Source organism: Papilio machaon, chromosome 10 (genome assembly GCF_912999745.1).
Source record: "Papilio machaon chromosome 10, ilPapMach1.1, whole genome shotgun sequence".
In the NCBI taxonomy this organism is placed as follows: domain Eukaryota; kingdom Metazoa; phylum Arthropoda; class Insecta; order Lepidoptera; family Papilionidae; genus Papilio; species Papilio machaon.
Genome location: NC_059995.1, coordinates 5,673,353 through 5,687,387, shown reverse-complemented (window position 1 = coordinate 5,687,387; position 14,035 = coordinate 5,673,353). Strand labels below are relative to the sequence as shown.

Genomic DNA, 14,035 nt, shown 5'->3' with positions numbered 1-14,035 from the left:
AATAAGGGCCAATGTGCAAATTTATAACTTTTCAGGAGAGGCTATCAAAGTTTCAACCATATAAGCAAATAGGTCGCATAGGCCCTTTTACTTCAGTAAAAAATACTAGTTATATCTGTACTTTTTAGAGCTTTGTAAAAAGTAAAAATGGTCAAGTTGTTGCTTTGGTCCAGGTACCTAGGACCCATCGATATGTCGTATGTCAAGGTTTCATTTTAATATCTCCTAAGTGAAATTCCGTTGCAAAAATACTTGTATTCTATCATAATAATAAAGATAATAAGACTTTTCAAGAATTTTCAAACTATTTTATCAACTTGAACATCAAAGAAAGCAAAAAAAAAAAAATCAAGTAGAATTTTTATACTTCCAAATAATATGAGGTTTTATGTAGCTGAAAAACCTGTTTCCGGAGAACACCGTCTGTCTATTGAGGTGGTTATTACCACGGTAGGAAATGCACAAGAATCTATTCTATGAATAATAAAGGAACTGTCCTGAGTTGAAAATTCATAAAGTTAAAGTTGTGAAAGTTGGTTCTGCTATAGAATTTATAAAAGTCTTGTTTTAGATCGATTCCTTAATAACGGTGGTGTCCGTTCCGCCAGAGTCGAGCAATATCGGCCGACGATATTGGCAATGCGCTAAGAATATTAATCAGTCGAGTACACCGCTACGGACTCAGCGGTCTCCGTGACTTCAATTTGGTTATAAAACTAGTGAGAACTGACAGGATTCACATCAGTTGAGATATTCGTATTGAACACGAAATTGCATTACCGAAATAGAAATAGAAATAAGCATTTTATTTTTGCCATCTGTTTGATATAAAAAAAAAATCTGAGCATAGAAAGACGTTGATCTCTTTAGTGTCATATTTATCTTTTGAATTAAATATTTTATTATGAACATAATCGAACTTATTTGCAGTTTAATTAGTAACACCAGCTGAACATTGCGACAAACATTGATTTTTATTCATAGATTAGTGTTTCCAGCAGTACGTGAAGGAGCATAATATGCGTGTGGCTGTCAGCCCTTAGCAACGTGCTCAAGGGGTTTACATATACAGTTACGTCAACCATGAGTTTACTTACTGCTTTTGTATGCTATGAGTTACTACCATAAAATATTAGGATATTGTTTGTTGCTTTAAAGAAATTCAACCAATTTGCTAATATAATTCAGATAGATCGTTTGCTATTTTATTCAATGGACTGGAATCAAATGTGTTACAATACAAAACTTGTATGCGACGCAATATAATATAATATAATAAGGATAATTTGTTAAAATCATCGCCTAGCGAGCGAGCGTGTTTTGATTTATGCAAAGCGTTGTTACCTGCGTGCGAATTATTGTCGGTTACTCGCCGTACCTGCGTCTATTACCTTTTCTACTTAATACACTACTGGTACAGATAATTTATCTATACATATTTATAAAATTGGAATGTCTGGATGTAAAATCGAAAAACAAACAATATTTTGTACACATGATGTATTTGCGTAGCCGATAACGAAAAACCATTTTTTTAATTTTTATCTATCTGTATGTATGTCTATCTGCAAGACCGCGTTTGTTAAGGCTATTCTCCGGAACGGCTGGACCAATTTTGACGGGACTTGGATGAGAAGCTAGCTGATGTACGCGGCCATATTATAGGCCACATTTTTTTTTTAATTTCGTGCTGGCAAAGTCGCGGGCGACCGCAAGTAATAAATAATAAAAGTATTGTGGCCATTGAGTAAGTTTTATTGCGGGATATTCAAATGCGTAAATCCTTGTCTTAAATTGTTTCCGATATTTATGGAGAAGTAGAATCTTATATTACGGTTACTGCTTTCTTTTCCTTATTATTTGTCTCATTGTTGCAGTGCACGACGTAACAATACTATATTAGGTGATGCTGTGAATATTTAGCATTAAGCTTTACTTGCATGAATTTGCTTTACTTGACACGAAAAAGATTGTTTCTACGTTTAAACGTATATACCTAGTACTTTTTACAACTTCATTCGAAACCTGTTAAATTTCTCCTTAGGTAATTTGATGGTGTTTTCAGCATTTTTAAACGTCTTCAATGTTTCTAATTACATTTAATTTGATTGAATTCTCTTCTATAGTTTTCATATTCCAAAAGTTCTTTATTTCACTACATTCAGATCACGTTATAATTTCAACGACAATGAACTCACAATTCCAAAATATCTTACCAAGTTATACTTAATAACTAGAAACTGCCGTTAAGCATTTTGGCAGCATTTGACAATAAAGGGGCTTTAGTGGGATGGAACGGAGGCGACAACATTGTTTGAGACGTGCCGCGATCTCCCTACCCGCTCGTTTTACACATCTCATTTTTTTTTTTCATGATAGCTGTTTGCTTTTAGAGAGAATTTTTTCTACTTCATTAATCATATTAATGCTCTTTTTACTAATGATAAAGGCGTGTTTTATTATTTCATTTATCATCTCATTATAATACACTTTCATTTGCACTCAGAGTCGAGAGTCGATTAGTGATCACTAACGGCTTTATTTAGTGTAGATTTAGGGCGAAAAATCTACATCTTAAGTCCAAGTTATCCATTAAACGATTCTGGGTGTTATTGTGTGTTGCTATTTTAAAATACTATAATGTTGAAGTTTATTAAATGTTAACAAATTTTACTTATAATAAAAGTTGTTCTCCGGTTAACCTATCACTTATTTTTAATACCAATTTTAATAGTTTTTTCATAAAAGTTCGCATCATTAAGTCTCTTTGTAGTGTTACGTCTACTAGATGTTGATTGATGATACTGCTTTAGGATCTTTTAATGAAAGGTTTTTGATCAACTGTGGATTAAAAGATTGAAACTAGGATAATTAAATGTTAAAGCTAATTATAATAAAATATCTGAAATGAGAGATTATATGAGTTAATTCATTAACGAATCGCGTTATAATTAATTTGATTGACGTTCGGAGTTCGGGAATAAATTTAATGATCCAAGTTATTAGCCTACCCTACACATCGGTTGAAATTAATCAATAAGTCTGCGTTCACAGTAGAGGTCGAGTGTTCAGGATTTGCTTTTGCTAAATGACATTTATAACATTAAAAACAAATTATCATCTCCCTGGCTTTATCCCACTCACATGGGGTCAGTGCACGAGGTTTATAAACCTTGATGTTTTGGCTTAAGTTTTACGGCCCACCGCTTGTCTTGCATCCCTATTTGGGAGGAATAAATTAAATATTTACTTTTTATATACATTAAAAGATAAATATGTGATTGTAAACTTAATATTTATAGCTAAACTAGCTGTCGCCCGCGACTCCGTCTGCGTGCAGTTAAAAAAACTTAATAGGTGTATGAAAAATAGATGTTGGCCGATTCTCAGATCTACTCAATATGCTCACAAAATTTCATGGGAATAGGTCAAGCCGTTTCGGAGGAGTACGGGAACGAACATTGTGACACGAGAATTTTATATATAAGATACATCATTAACTCCTAAAAATAAACCAACAATAAATAAGTAACAAAATTAAACATGAGTAGTAATGAAACATCGTCAATAGAACAAAACTTTAAGCTTTTGTCGCTTGGTAGCCATCATCATATCTGTACATTAGATTTAGTGATACTGTTTAAAATTAAAAACAAATAATGAAATAAATTAATATTTTCGAGTTGTGATTTAATTAGGTACTATATTCCGATATTACAACTAGCGAAAATTAAATATATTGAGTCACGTTTATTATTCTTTGGTTGGTGACATAATTTATATTTGTAAGTTTACAATTGATCGAATTGTGCGCGGTGTTGTAAAGCCTTAGATCTGAATTACCCGAAGCCATTTTCAATTATTGACTTTCAATCATTGAAAATTGATTTGCGACGGAATTGCAGTCGGAAATACCGAATCAATCCGGCCAATTTGACGATGACGAGCTCCTACGGAATGGAGAATTTCGGTGTTTGTCTCCAAATGTCTACCGCTCGAAGCCTCTTGTAATGTTGTATTATGTCCGAAATATTATTTCGCCTAGAGCTTGAAATTGTTGTTTAAAGTAATTGAATTGTTATATTATTACTGAGATGCACAAAGGAGTAGTTTTAAAATGGTAGAAAAAGCCGGTTTTTGTTTTTTTCAATGCTCCTGTCACGTTATACTTGCAATAATATTCTGTTTTTTGATTTCCATTAATTGTTAAGTTCATGCGTATGTGTACTCAAAGGAACCATTCTTTGTTACAGGCGGTCCAGTGCGGGTTTGCTAGCATCGCAATTGTCATGTCAGGGTACGTCAACAGCGAGTGGGTCCGCGCCGTCCCATCCGGCGCCGCCGTCACCGCCTCGTGTCGTGTCCGCACCGCCTCCCGTCGCCAACCCGCCACCGGACCCGGTGCCGCAGCCCGCGCAAGAAGACGGCGTCCGGTTGCGGCGAGCGCATACAGTCGCGGTACGGGACTATTTGAAAAGGGAAACGCAAACATTCTTTGGAGTTCAGAGAGATAACGAGAGGGAACAAAGGAGACTGTGGTATGAGAGGCGGAGGCGGCACGCGGCGAGAGCACTCGGCGACCTCCGACTTGATCTGCCACCGGATTATCACCCTGATGATGATGATATTAGGTCAGTACTATATATTAAGCAGTATCTTGCTTATTTTAGTAAATCAATCTTAGATCAGTTTACTTAAATCATGGAATAGTCATATCTGAAAATACTACAAAAATAGAAGTACTATAGTTGAAATAAGTTTTTTGTTTTGTTTAAAGTATAAGCAATTTAAAGTCTTTTCTTAGCTTTCCAATAAAACAACTGAAACTCTAAAGCTACGGGTCACTTGGCCGGTATAAACTGAAGCTGAAAATTTAATTTACTTTCTCCATTCCATTCTTCAGTATCAGACAATCGTGTGCCAGTAACATTTCTTATCAAATCAGCCTTTCAATTCCATTTATTTTTCTAACTGCATGGTGTGTATGCTTTGACATTTATTCATACTTACTATTTAGAACTTCCATCATTGGAAAGTATTTATTTTGAAGTATTCAAACTTATACGATTTATGTCCATTTAAGATGTAAAAGTTTTTCTTATAATGCTAATTGCTATGACTAGCAATATTTAATGGCAGATCATCGTTTAAAATCTAAGCATTTGTCTGTAATAAGTAAAAATATCAAATAAGTCTTTTTGGTAAAATACTTTAAAAAGCGAACGCTTAAACTTGGTTGCAGGTAAATATTTTAGTTTAAAAGGATAGATACATTAAACGTTAATGCTCATTCCTAAAACATCTAAATCAGGCGCAAACGGCAGCGGAGAACTACGTACGGGCAATATTTATGTGTTGTGTTCGTGTTTAAACAGTACAAACAATGTTTGCGATTCACGATCGTGCAATCAAGTTCCTAATGAAAATACCGAAATTAAATCAGAATGCTGTTGAATTAGCGATTAAATTCAATTCTATTGTCCGCTTATTGTCGTAAAACTCGTAGTTTCTTAAAATAAAAGAAAGTCGTGTTAGTTTTTTTTTTTTTTTTTTTTTATAAGAGAAGGGGCAAACGTGCGGCGGGAACACCAAAGTGATCATCGACGCCCATGGACATCCGCAACAGTAGGAGAATTGTAGATGCGTTGCCGGCCTTTAAGAAAGATATACGCTCGCTTCTTACACTTACACTAATACTCAAGAACGGCTAAACTTTATTGGAGGAAAAATGGTGGGGAGAAAGCTTAGAACCAAGAAACGGACGTGTTCTTTTTTAATTCCGCCCGGATGGAAGTCAGTAATATATAATTTTATTCAAGAAGCTATATTATGATGTTACTGCATGAAAACTTTGGAAGCAACATAGTAATTTATTCAATTATGCAATGAATAACATTGTTAGTCTAATAATTAATTATGTTTACTTAGTATAATACCGCAAAATAAATTGCTATAGACGGTAATTAGACATATATTTTTCACTATTAGAAATTTTCGTTTTAAGAGCCACGGTATTCTATTATTTTAAGCAATTTAATTAGCAACCGACAAATCAATTAGTTGTGCATGTTAGACAACAAATTAAGTAATACCTAAGTAGTGAAGTCAGTATGAAAGAGTGAATACATCGCTCGACCCCGGGAGTCCTAGCAAAGGCTGGCAGCTTATTAATGTACTTGTTAATTCCTGACTGCGTCGTAAACTTTGTCTGTTCCCCGCATTGGAAACTTTGGTAGCTCCGCGACTAATTCGACGTAGGTGCTTGTTACAGTTAGTGAGATTCTCCGCAAGTTACACTCGCAGTTCGCCTTCTGACTATTATTTGCCTCGTAATAGAGACATCAAGTAAATTGTTCGTTAATTGATTCGGGTTTCTCCACTTAAATAATTTTTCTTTGCTGTAAGCGGTGTATAATTTTCCGTTTCATTTTGTATATACTTACGTGGTAGGTACATAACCTACTATCGATATTGACTTCATACTAAAATATGTTCATCCAGTTTAATCGCTGACATGAAAAAAATAAAGTTGCCATGCGTAGGTCGTCGCCCTAAATATTTTCTCATATTCTTGAAGGCGGGCTGACAAGCTTAGCTGAAAATATTTATTAGACAGCATCTCCTAAGTTATACCCGTCGTGTAGACTTTCGCGAAACTTGGTAGTTCTGTACCCGTATATCAATGATGTAGAAATAATTACTAAAATGTACATGATATATAACATTTTCGACTAACAAAAAATTGCTACTATATTGAAATGGATCTTATGTAAAATGAACATAGAATTTTTAACCTAATACAACTGTCGTTTTGATAAAAGTTATGTAGTTATTTTTTTCTTTAATAAGTAATGAACAATGTGTGTTGCTACGCGTACTATTTATTTAAATTAAATCATGGCCGCTAGCGATATGCGAGCAATATATTCCCCGCTGTTGCATTCTTTAAAAATTCTAGATACCGAGAGCTTTGGATGCAGTAAAATAATCACACATATACGCACAACGGTTGTGCAGTTAATGCAAATTTATTTTTTCAGGCGCTACATTTTTTTAAATTTCCTCGCTGTTCGTTCTATATCGTTAGTTTTAACACATTGAAATATATAAATGAAAATGTATTTGCTAATGTTATGAAAATGGTATGTACAGTTGTATTTGTCAATACAATTTCCATTGCAACGATTTACTCATAAACACATAAAGGGAACAAGGTGAAAAAACTAACGAAATTAAAATATTTAAATTATTACACGTGTATAACCTCACCGAGAGCGTCGGTGGCTCTGGGGTTTAGTACTTGACTTGCAATCTGCAGGTCCTGGGTTTGAATCCCGCCATGTACTAATGTCTTTCGAGTTTCGATTTACATATGTACATTTATCTGACGTTCTGACGGTGATGGAAAATATCGTGAGTCAACCAAACCGCACTGGGCGAGTGTGGTTGACTATGGCCTAGTCACCCCTAAGTTAGGTTAGGCTCCGAGCCCCTCGGTGGGGACGTATAGTGAGCTGATGATGATGATGATGATACCTTTAGGTATAAGTTAACCACAGATTAGAAGACTATTTTTTATACGGCTAAAGTTAAAACTTTATATCATTTCATAGTTATCTTGATACCTCTATGAGAACATCTTTTTAGAGTGTCATTACTTGAATACTTGGTAACACTAATATTCTTCTATACTAAGTATGTGTGCGTATACTATAAGTATAAAATTATTTGCGTCTTAAAGGCGCCTTTCACTTAATAATGGTCACCAGACGATGATGTGGCTTTTTCTACATTTGAACTACTTAGGAATTGCTTAGAACAATCAAATTAAAACAAAAGATTAATAGTTACTGATGTTTATACTAAGATGTATTAAAATATACAGGTGTAATAAGGTTAATGTGCGAAACGGAACGCATTGTCTTAAAGGTTCATTGATATGATCCTTCCATTTAAACCAGAGTAATATCGTTTCACTGAGATACTGCAGTAGCCTTCAGTTTTATTGGGCTAGGGTTTCACAAATTGTTACGGTGGCCTCAATAATATTGTAAGTAAATATGTTTTGAAGGTTTGTTTTAGCACTACTTGAAAATCGCGCGGTAAAAATATTTTTTCTTAAATTTATTTAATTACCAAACAAACTTACAAACCAACATAATATCAATTATATAGTTCGATGAACACGTAAAATTTGACAAAAGAATATCGTGTATCCGGACGCTTATTACAGAATTAAATGTAAATTTTAAAATATAAGTTTACATTTAAATTACGGAACATCGAATTCCTATAATTATTTATTCATTAAATTTATGTGAAGAAAACAAGAAGCATTAGACTTTTGTCTCCATTTTATAAGATCGAATTCAACCGCGACTCCCAGAGTTATTCTCGAAATTCAAGTTGCGCGACAGAAAATTCCAAATGCTCCACATTTTCTACAAATTCTGACGAAAATGTTCAGTGATTTTTCTTTTCTAAAGTAAGAAGAAAATTTAGATCTCTCGGTTTTAGTGTCTGAAGTTTTTTAACAGGCAATATTTTATAGAATTTTATGTGCACATAAATGTGAATCTAAAACAATTTTTTTTTCGTCAAAACCGTGAAATTCTTCGTTCCCACTGTTTTTTTAAATTAAAAAACAATAAAGAAAAGTCACTCAAACCTACGTTATGCTTTTAATATCAGCTCTACTTTGTACATCAAATAAAGATAAGATGCTGACAAATACAATGTTTTATTTACTTATTTTGAACTAGCTGTCGTCCCGACGCTGTCGGCTAGGCTACTAGCCTATGTGTACTTCCAAACTATGATCAACATCTATGCCAAATTTTATTGAGATCCGTTAAGCCATTCCCGAGATATCTTCAAACAAACATCCATCTATCCATCTAAACTTTCGTATTCATAATATTAGTAAGAAGTAAGATTATGTGTGAAAAAAAAATCACATTTCATTTGTTTTACCTGTGACGTAGCTAGAGTGAGTAGGCCACTCATCAATTCTAATTTAATTGATGTATTAACAGAGACTGTGGAACAAACACAAGGATAGAGTCTATTCCGTTGTATAGAAGATTGAATCATCAAAGATACGAATGGATGAACACACATCTTATATAGTAAATAATATATGTTTTCAGCATTGATTTAAATGCCAGATATAGTGTAGTTTTTGTCTGTTGATTAAAATTAAGTAATACTGTGCCAATGAGAGCATCTACACCTCTTTACTAATTAATAATTAAAAGCAATTAACGTGAACTTAAATAACATAACACGATGTAAGTCGTGTGTTTTTAACAAAAAAAATTGCATTACGCGTGATATAGATATGTATACCTATGATTTCAACTATTGTGCAACTTGTCAAGAACAAACAAAGACTAATTGATGTTTGGTATAAGAAATATAAGGGTATTCTTTAGTGACTGTTTAATGACTCTGAGTGTGCATAAAGAACGTCTCAAATTCACAAATAGTAGTACATTTTATGTAAATGTTTATAGATTGCTCTATCATTTGTTATTGGTTGCAGTATGTATGGTGCGTCTGGCGCGGCGCCGAGGGAGGCGCGGGGGCGCGGGCGGGAGCGGCCCGACGTGCTGCCCGCACCCGCTCCCGCTGACCCCGCGCCAGGACCTCCCCTGCCGCCTCTCCCGCCTCCCGGCAAGGACTCCGTCGCGAGGCTCACACTCACAGGACTCTCTTATGTTGTTACGGTTCGTATAAAAGTTCTAATATGGCTTCATACATATTATTCATAGTTACTCATCTAGAATTGGGGCTGATAATTATTTTTGACTGAACTCAGTATTGATGGATTGTGTTAAACAGAATATGCGTAAGGAGAGAGCGAATTCAGATATGACGGCTGATAGGAGATGTTAAGAAAATTTAACATTTTATCAAATATTTTATACACATTTAATTTAACACATACGGTCTGTAAAGATACAAATGACGTAACATCAACTTGTTAACGACTTCATACTATTTCATATTACCCTTTGGCTAATTAAGTTGAGCGAACTTCGGTTTATAATTAAAAGTTAAATCGCAGCGGGATTTATATAACATAATTAATAGGGCAGAAATACAATTTACGATATGCACAAGTTGCCATGTTTATTGCTTAACTTTTAGGTCACAGGTTACTTTTAGCACGAAATTAAAAACAATAGTAGTCCTTAGTCTAGTATAGTAATGTCTGATTCTTTTAAAATAATCTCTAAGGCAACAAGTAGGTACACAAGGAAACTTAAATCTCCAAATCTAATATTTAATGTTTGCGTTGCGAGTATCGCGTAGCGCGCGATCCGTACATATAATATTGAATCATCTACGCAAGTTTGCTTATCAGTTAGTACAGACATAGTGACTACACAGTCAGTCAGACTTTTGTCACGATAATCTTCATAAACAAATAGATAGTATGAGCAATATAGCCGCTATGTCTCTTCTGACCGAATAGGCGACTCGTGTCGACGATAAAATGTGAAACATCGACCAATAGTATTGAAGACGTACATAGCCTTGTGTATGAAGGGTCTAAATTAAATTGACATTCGCAAAGTCACAAAGAAAAGTTGTTGATATAAAATGAATCTAAATTGTACAATTATTGAATTCAAGTGTAAAAAATAAATGATGTGAGCTTGTTACGGATAAAAAAATTGTTATTGCAAATATAATACTTTTAAAGAACGCCGAGAAAATAGCAAGCAGCTGTTGTTTTAACAAGATTATACGATGTCTTAGAATTCATTTCTCAATTCTAGCCGCATTACAATCCGCTACATTTAATTACAATTACTGTTAGTAAAAGTTCACAAACAAAGAGGTTTTAGTTTTTACCCGACTGAGTCAGGCAGTTAATGTTATGACTGACAATAAAAGAAGGCAATTTGTTGATTATTACCTTCTTTTATTTTTAAACATCAGATCCACTTTTTAAGAACCGATTATGTATCTCACTAATAATATTGCACGTATGTTATGTACGTGTATGTACCTTCTGTAACATAAACGACTTAACCAATCATAGTACTGCAGTCTGTCGAGTTTTTTTTTTTTTAAATAATAAATGGTGTTAATATACATAAAAGAAAGTCCCTAACAGCCATTACGCTTTATAGTAGAACAATAAGCTTAAGTGGTCCGGTCGAATGCATTCCTAAATGAACTGCACTCTGCGATAGCTACCAAAGCTTTACTTTAAATTAATGTTAGTTGCGAACATGTCTAGATAATTGCGCGATATAAAATGGCTAAATTAACTTTTTTTTTATGAAAAATAAACACATACGAAATCTTGTACTTGTTAATAACCTTTCGGAGTTTAATCTAAAGGTTAACTCTAAGTGTAATATTTTGGAACACAACAAGTTGTAAGCTTACCTTTTCAGTAATTTGATACATTGCATCTAAGATAACATCTAGATATCTAAAACTTATGTAAAACTGTTTGAACACTGTCGTATTTTACAGAACCTTTGACTTTATTTATTTTTATATTGCCTCTTTTAATGAATTCTTAATTAAGGTACATCGTATTTAAACTGTATCTTGAATATGTATATAGCAGGTATGTCTTATACTCGTAGTATATATGTTTTATAGTATATATGTCTTATGTATCTAGTATCATTATCTCTCTGACCCGTTCCCATCTGAAAACATCGCTGTTAATTAAAACTACTTTCATATTTCTGAACAACACTTAGTTCCAAACTAAAAACTAAGCTAATTTGTTAGGTAAGTTTAATCTGTAAAACCGACAGGGGCCATTATGACCACAGGTGGCATAGTTAGCTCTTAACCTACTTTTACAGGTTGAGCATTTAAGTTAGTAAATAACTAGCGGTGAAGTTCTATAACTTACTTATAAATATTAAAAGGATTACATTATATAAATTATGACACAATGTAAATACAGTTTTATCTTTACTTAAAAAATTAACTTAAAAGTAAATAGGTATTTTTTTTACTATAGGTAAATTTTTTACTATCACTTGTATACCTATTAACGAAGAAATAAGTTGAATTTAATAAATTACGTTATCTCCCGCAATCCTTTTGATATGTGATCGTAAGATTTTCGTATAATTGAAATCTTACTAATATTATAAATGCGAATGTTTAGATGGATGGATGGATGTTTGTTTGAAGGTAGCACCGGAACGGCTAAGGCATTTCGAAGAAATTTGGTACAGATGTGGAATATTGTCTGGAAGAATACATAGGCTACTTATTACGTTCTACTTTAATTTCGCACGGATGGAGTCGCGGGCGACAGCTAGAATCATATAAACATAATAATGAGAAAATGGCAGTGGTCAAAACTTATTTTTACAATTCCAGGAAACAATTTTTATATTTTTGCTAAAGAACCTTGCATTATAATATCCAGTTATTGTAGATCTAAACACCACGTGGTTTTGAAATAAAAAAATAGCTTTTGGCCATATATTTCTCCAATTCAATTATACATATTGAGCTTGTTTATTGAATCCACCGTTTTTGAATAAGAGGAAAAATAAATTCTTTCATGAAAGTCGGTCAAAAGAAGGACTGCAATTCTTCCAGTATTACATCAAATGGACAACCCTTATGCATAATTCTAGCGGGTCTCTCGCCTCTCAAGAATTCTTTGCCACTTTATTGTATATTTATATTCATTTCTACGTCACAGAAACAATTTATTGCGTCGTTCTTTATTCATCAATACAAAACTGAAATATATTTTACATTCATTTGTAAACTTATTGCACCCAAAATACGATTGAACGTGTACATGCTGTGTCAGTCCAAGGACAATGTACTTTTATTATTTATTTTTGTAAAATAATAAAGACTACACTAAAACACCACTAAATTTTTTACGTTTATATTATACTTCTGCTTACCTTGTCCTTAAATCTTTCCTCTATTCATTGATAAAATTCCCTCGCATCATACTTTACACTAGTTACAATTTCTTTGATTAAGTAATTAATACTTTTATGACTATGTTCTTATGTTCTAAATATTATCATACCGTTAATGTATTTTAAAAGACTATCAAGTACAATACTGTCGGATAAGTTTATAAATTTATAACTACAATGTTACAAAGGTACGTATGAAGTTGTTAATATAGCGTTTAGTAATTTTTCCTTATGTTTGAACATAAGTTAATTTTATTTGTATATAATAATAACACAAAATCTTTTAATCATTAGAAAATAAAATGTTTCAAATGTATAGCAATTTCCTTCAATGACTATGTGCCAGAAATAGCACATTATATTTATTCTTGTATATAAAATAAAACACTATGATTGCCTATTACGTCAGTAGTCTTATGTAATTTATTATAAAAAATTGGTAACCCTTTTTCGGTGACACATGAAACGACAATTACGGGCCATATTTTATTACTAATCGGGTAACAACATAAAAACCGCTCTGTAATTCAAGCTACTGGGACATAAACTGTCTTTCAGTTTTTATATAAAATTACATACGCTCGATAAAAATGATGTTACAATTGATTCATGTAACCCGAGCCTCCAATAATTTCTCTTTTTAGTATGTTCCAAATATGGGACGGACGAATTAGGCCACAATATTTCCGAACGATAAATTATAAAAGCGATGTCTTTGGGGATCGGCTGGAGCGTTATGGCGTCGTAAATAATGGCCAGAGACATCGTGTACCCGCCAATATCTACGGAAGGAACTCGCCTTTGACACCGCGAAATACAACTGCTTCCCTTGCAAAAACTCTACAGGCATTTTACTGACATTTCAAAGAAAATTGTCAACCAAGACTTGTTATCACTAGTTCTAGATGCACAAATATGACATGTTAGGTAAAGTGTTGATAAATGTTGCAAATACGAGTATCATAAAGTTGTTTTTTTTTTTAATCATAAAGTAGCAAAGGAGCACGCGGCTACCTGAATTATAAAAAGAAATAATTTTAAATTAATAATATTTAATAACTTTGAACATTTACCAATATTACAAACATAAATGGCAACGG

General features: G+C 33.3%; 1 protein-coding gene across 3 annotated transcripts in view; it reads left to right on the top strand.

Annotated features, from left to right (window-relative positions):
- The window catches only part of LOC106717990 (inactive rhomboid protein 1), a 114,518-nt gene that overhangs the window by 85,485 nt on the left and 14,998 nt on the right, over window positions 1–14,035 (top strand). For all 3 annotated transcript variants that reach the window (XM_045679661.1, XM_045679663.1, XM_045679662.1), the window contains exons 2-3: window positions 4,254–4,631; window positions 9,545–9,728. In XM_045679661.1, coding sequence (XP_045535617.1) covers window positions 4,254–4,631; window positions 9,545–9,728 — 562 coding nt within the window. The remainder of the gene's footprint in view (window positions 1–4,253; window positions 4,632–9,544; window positions 9,729–14,035) is intronic.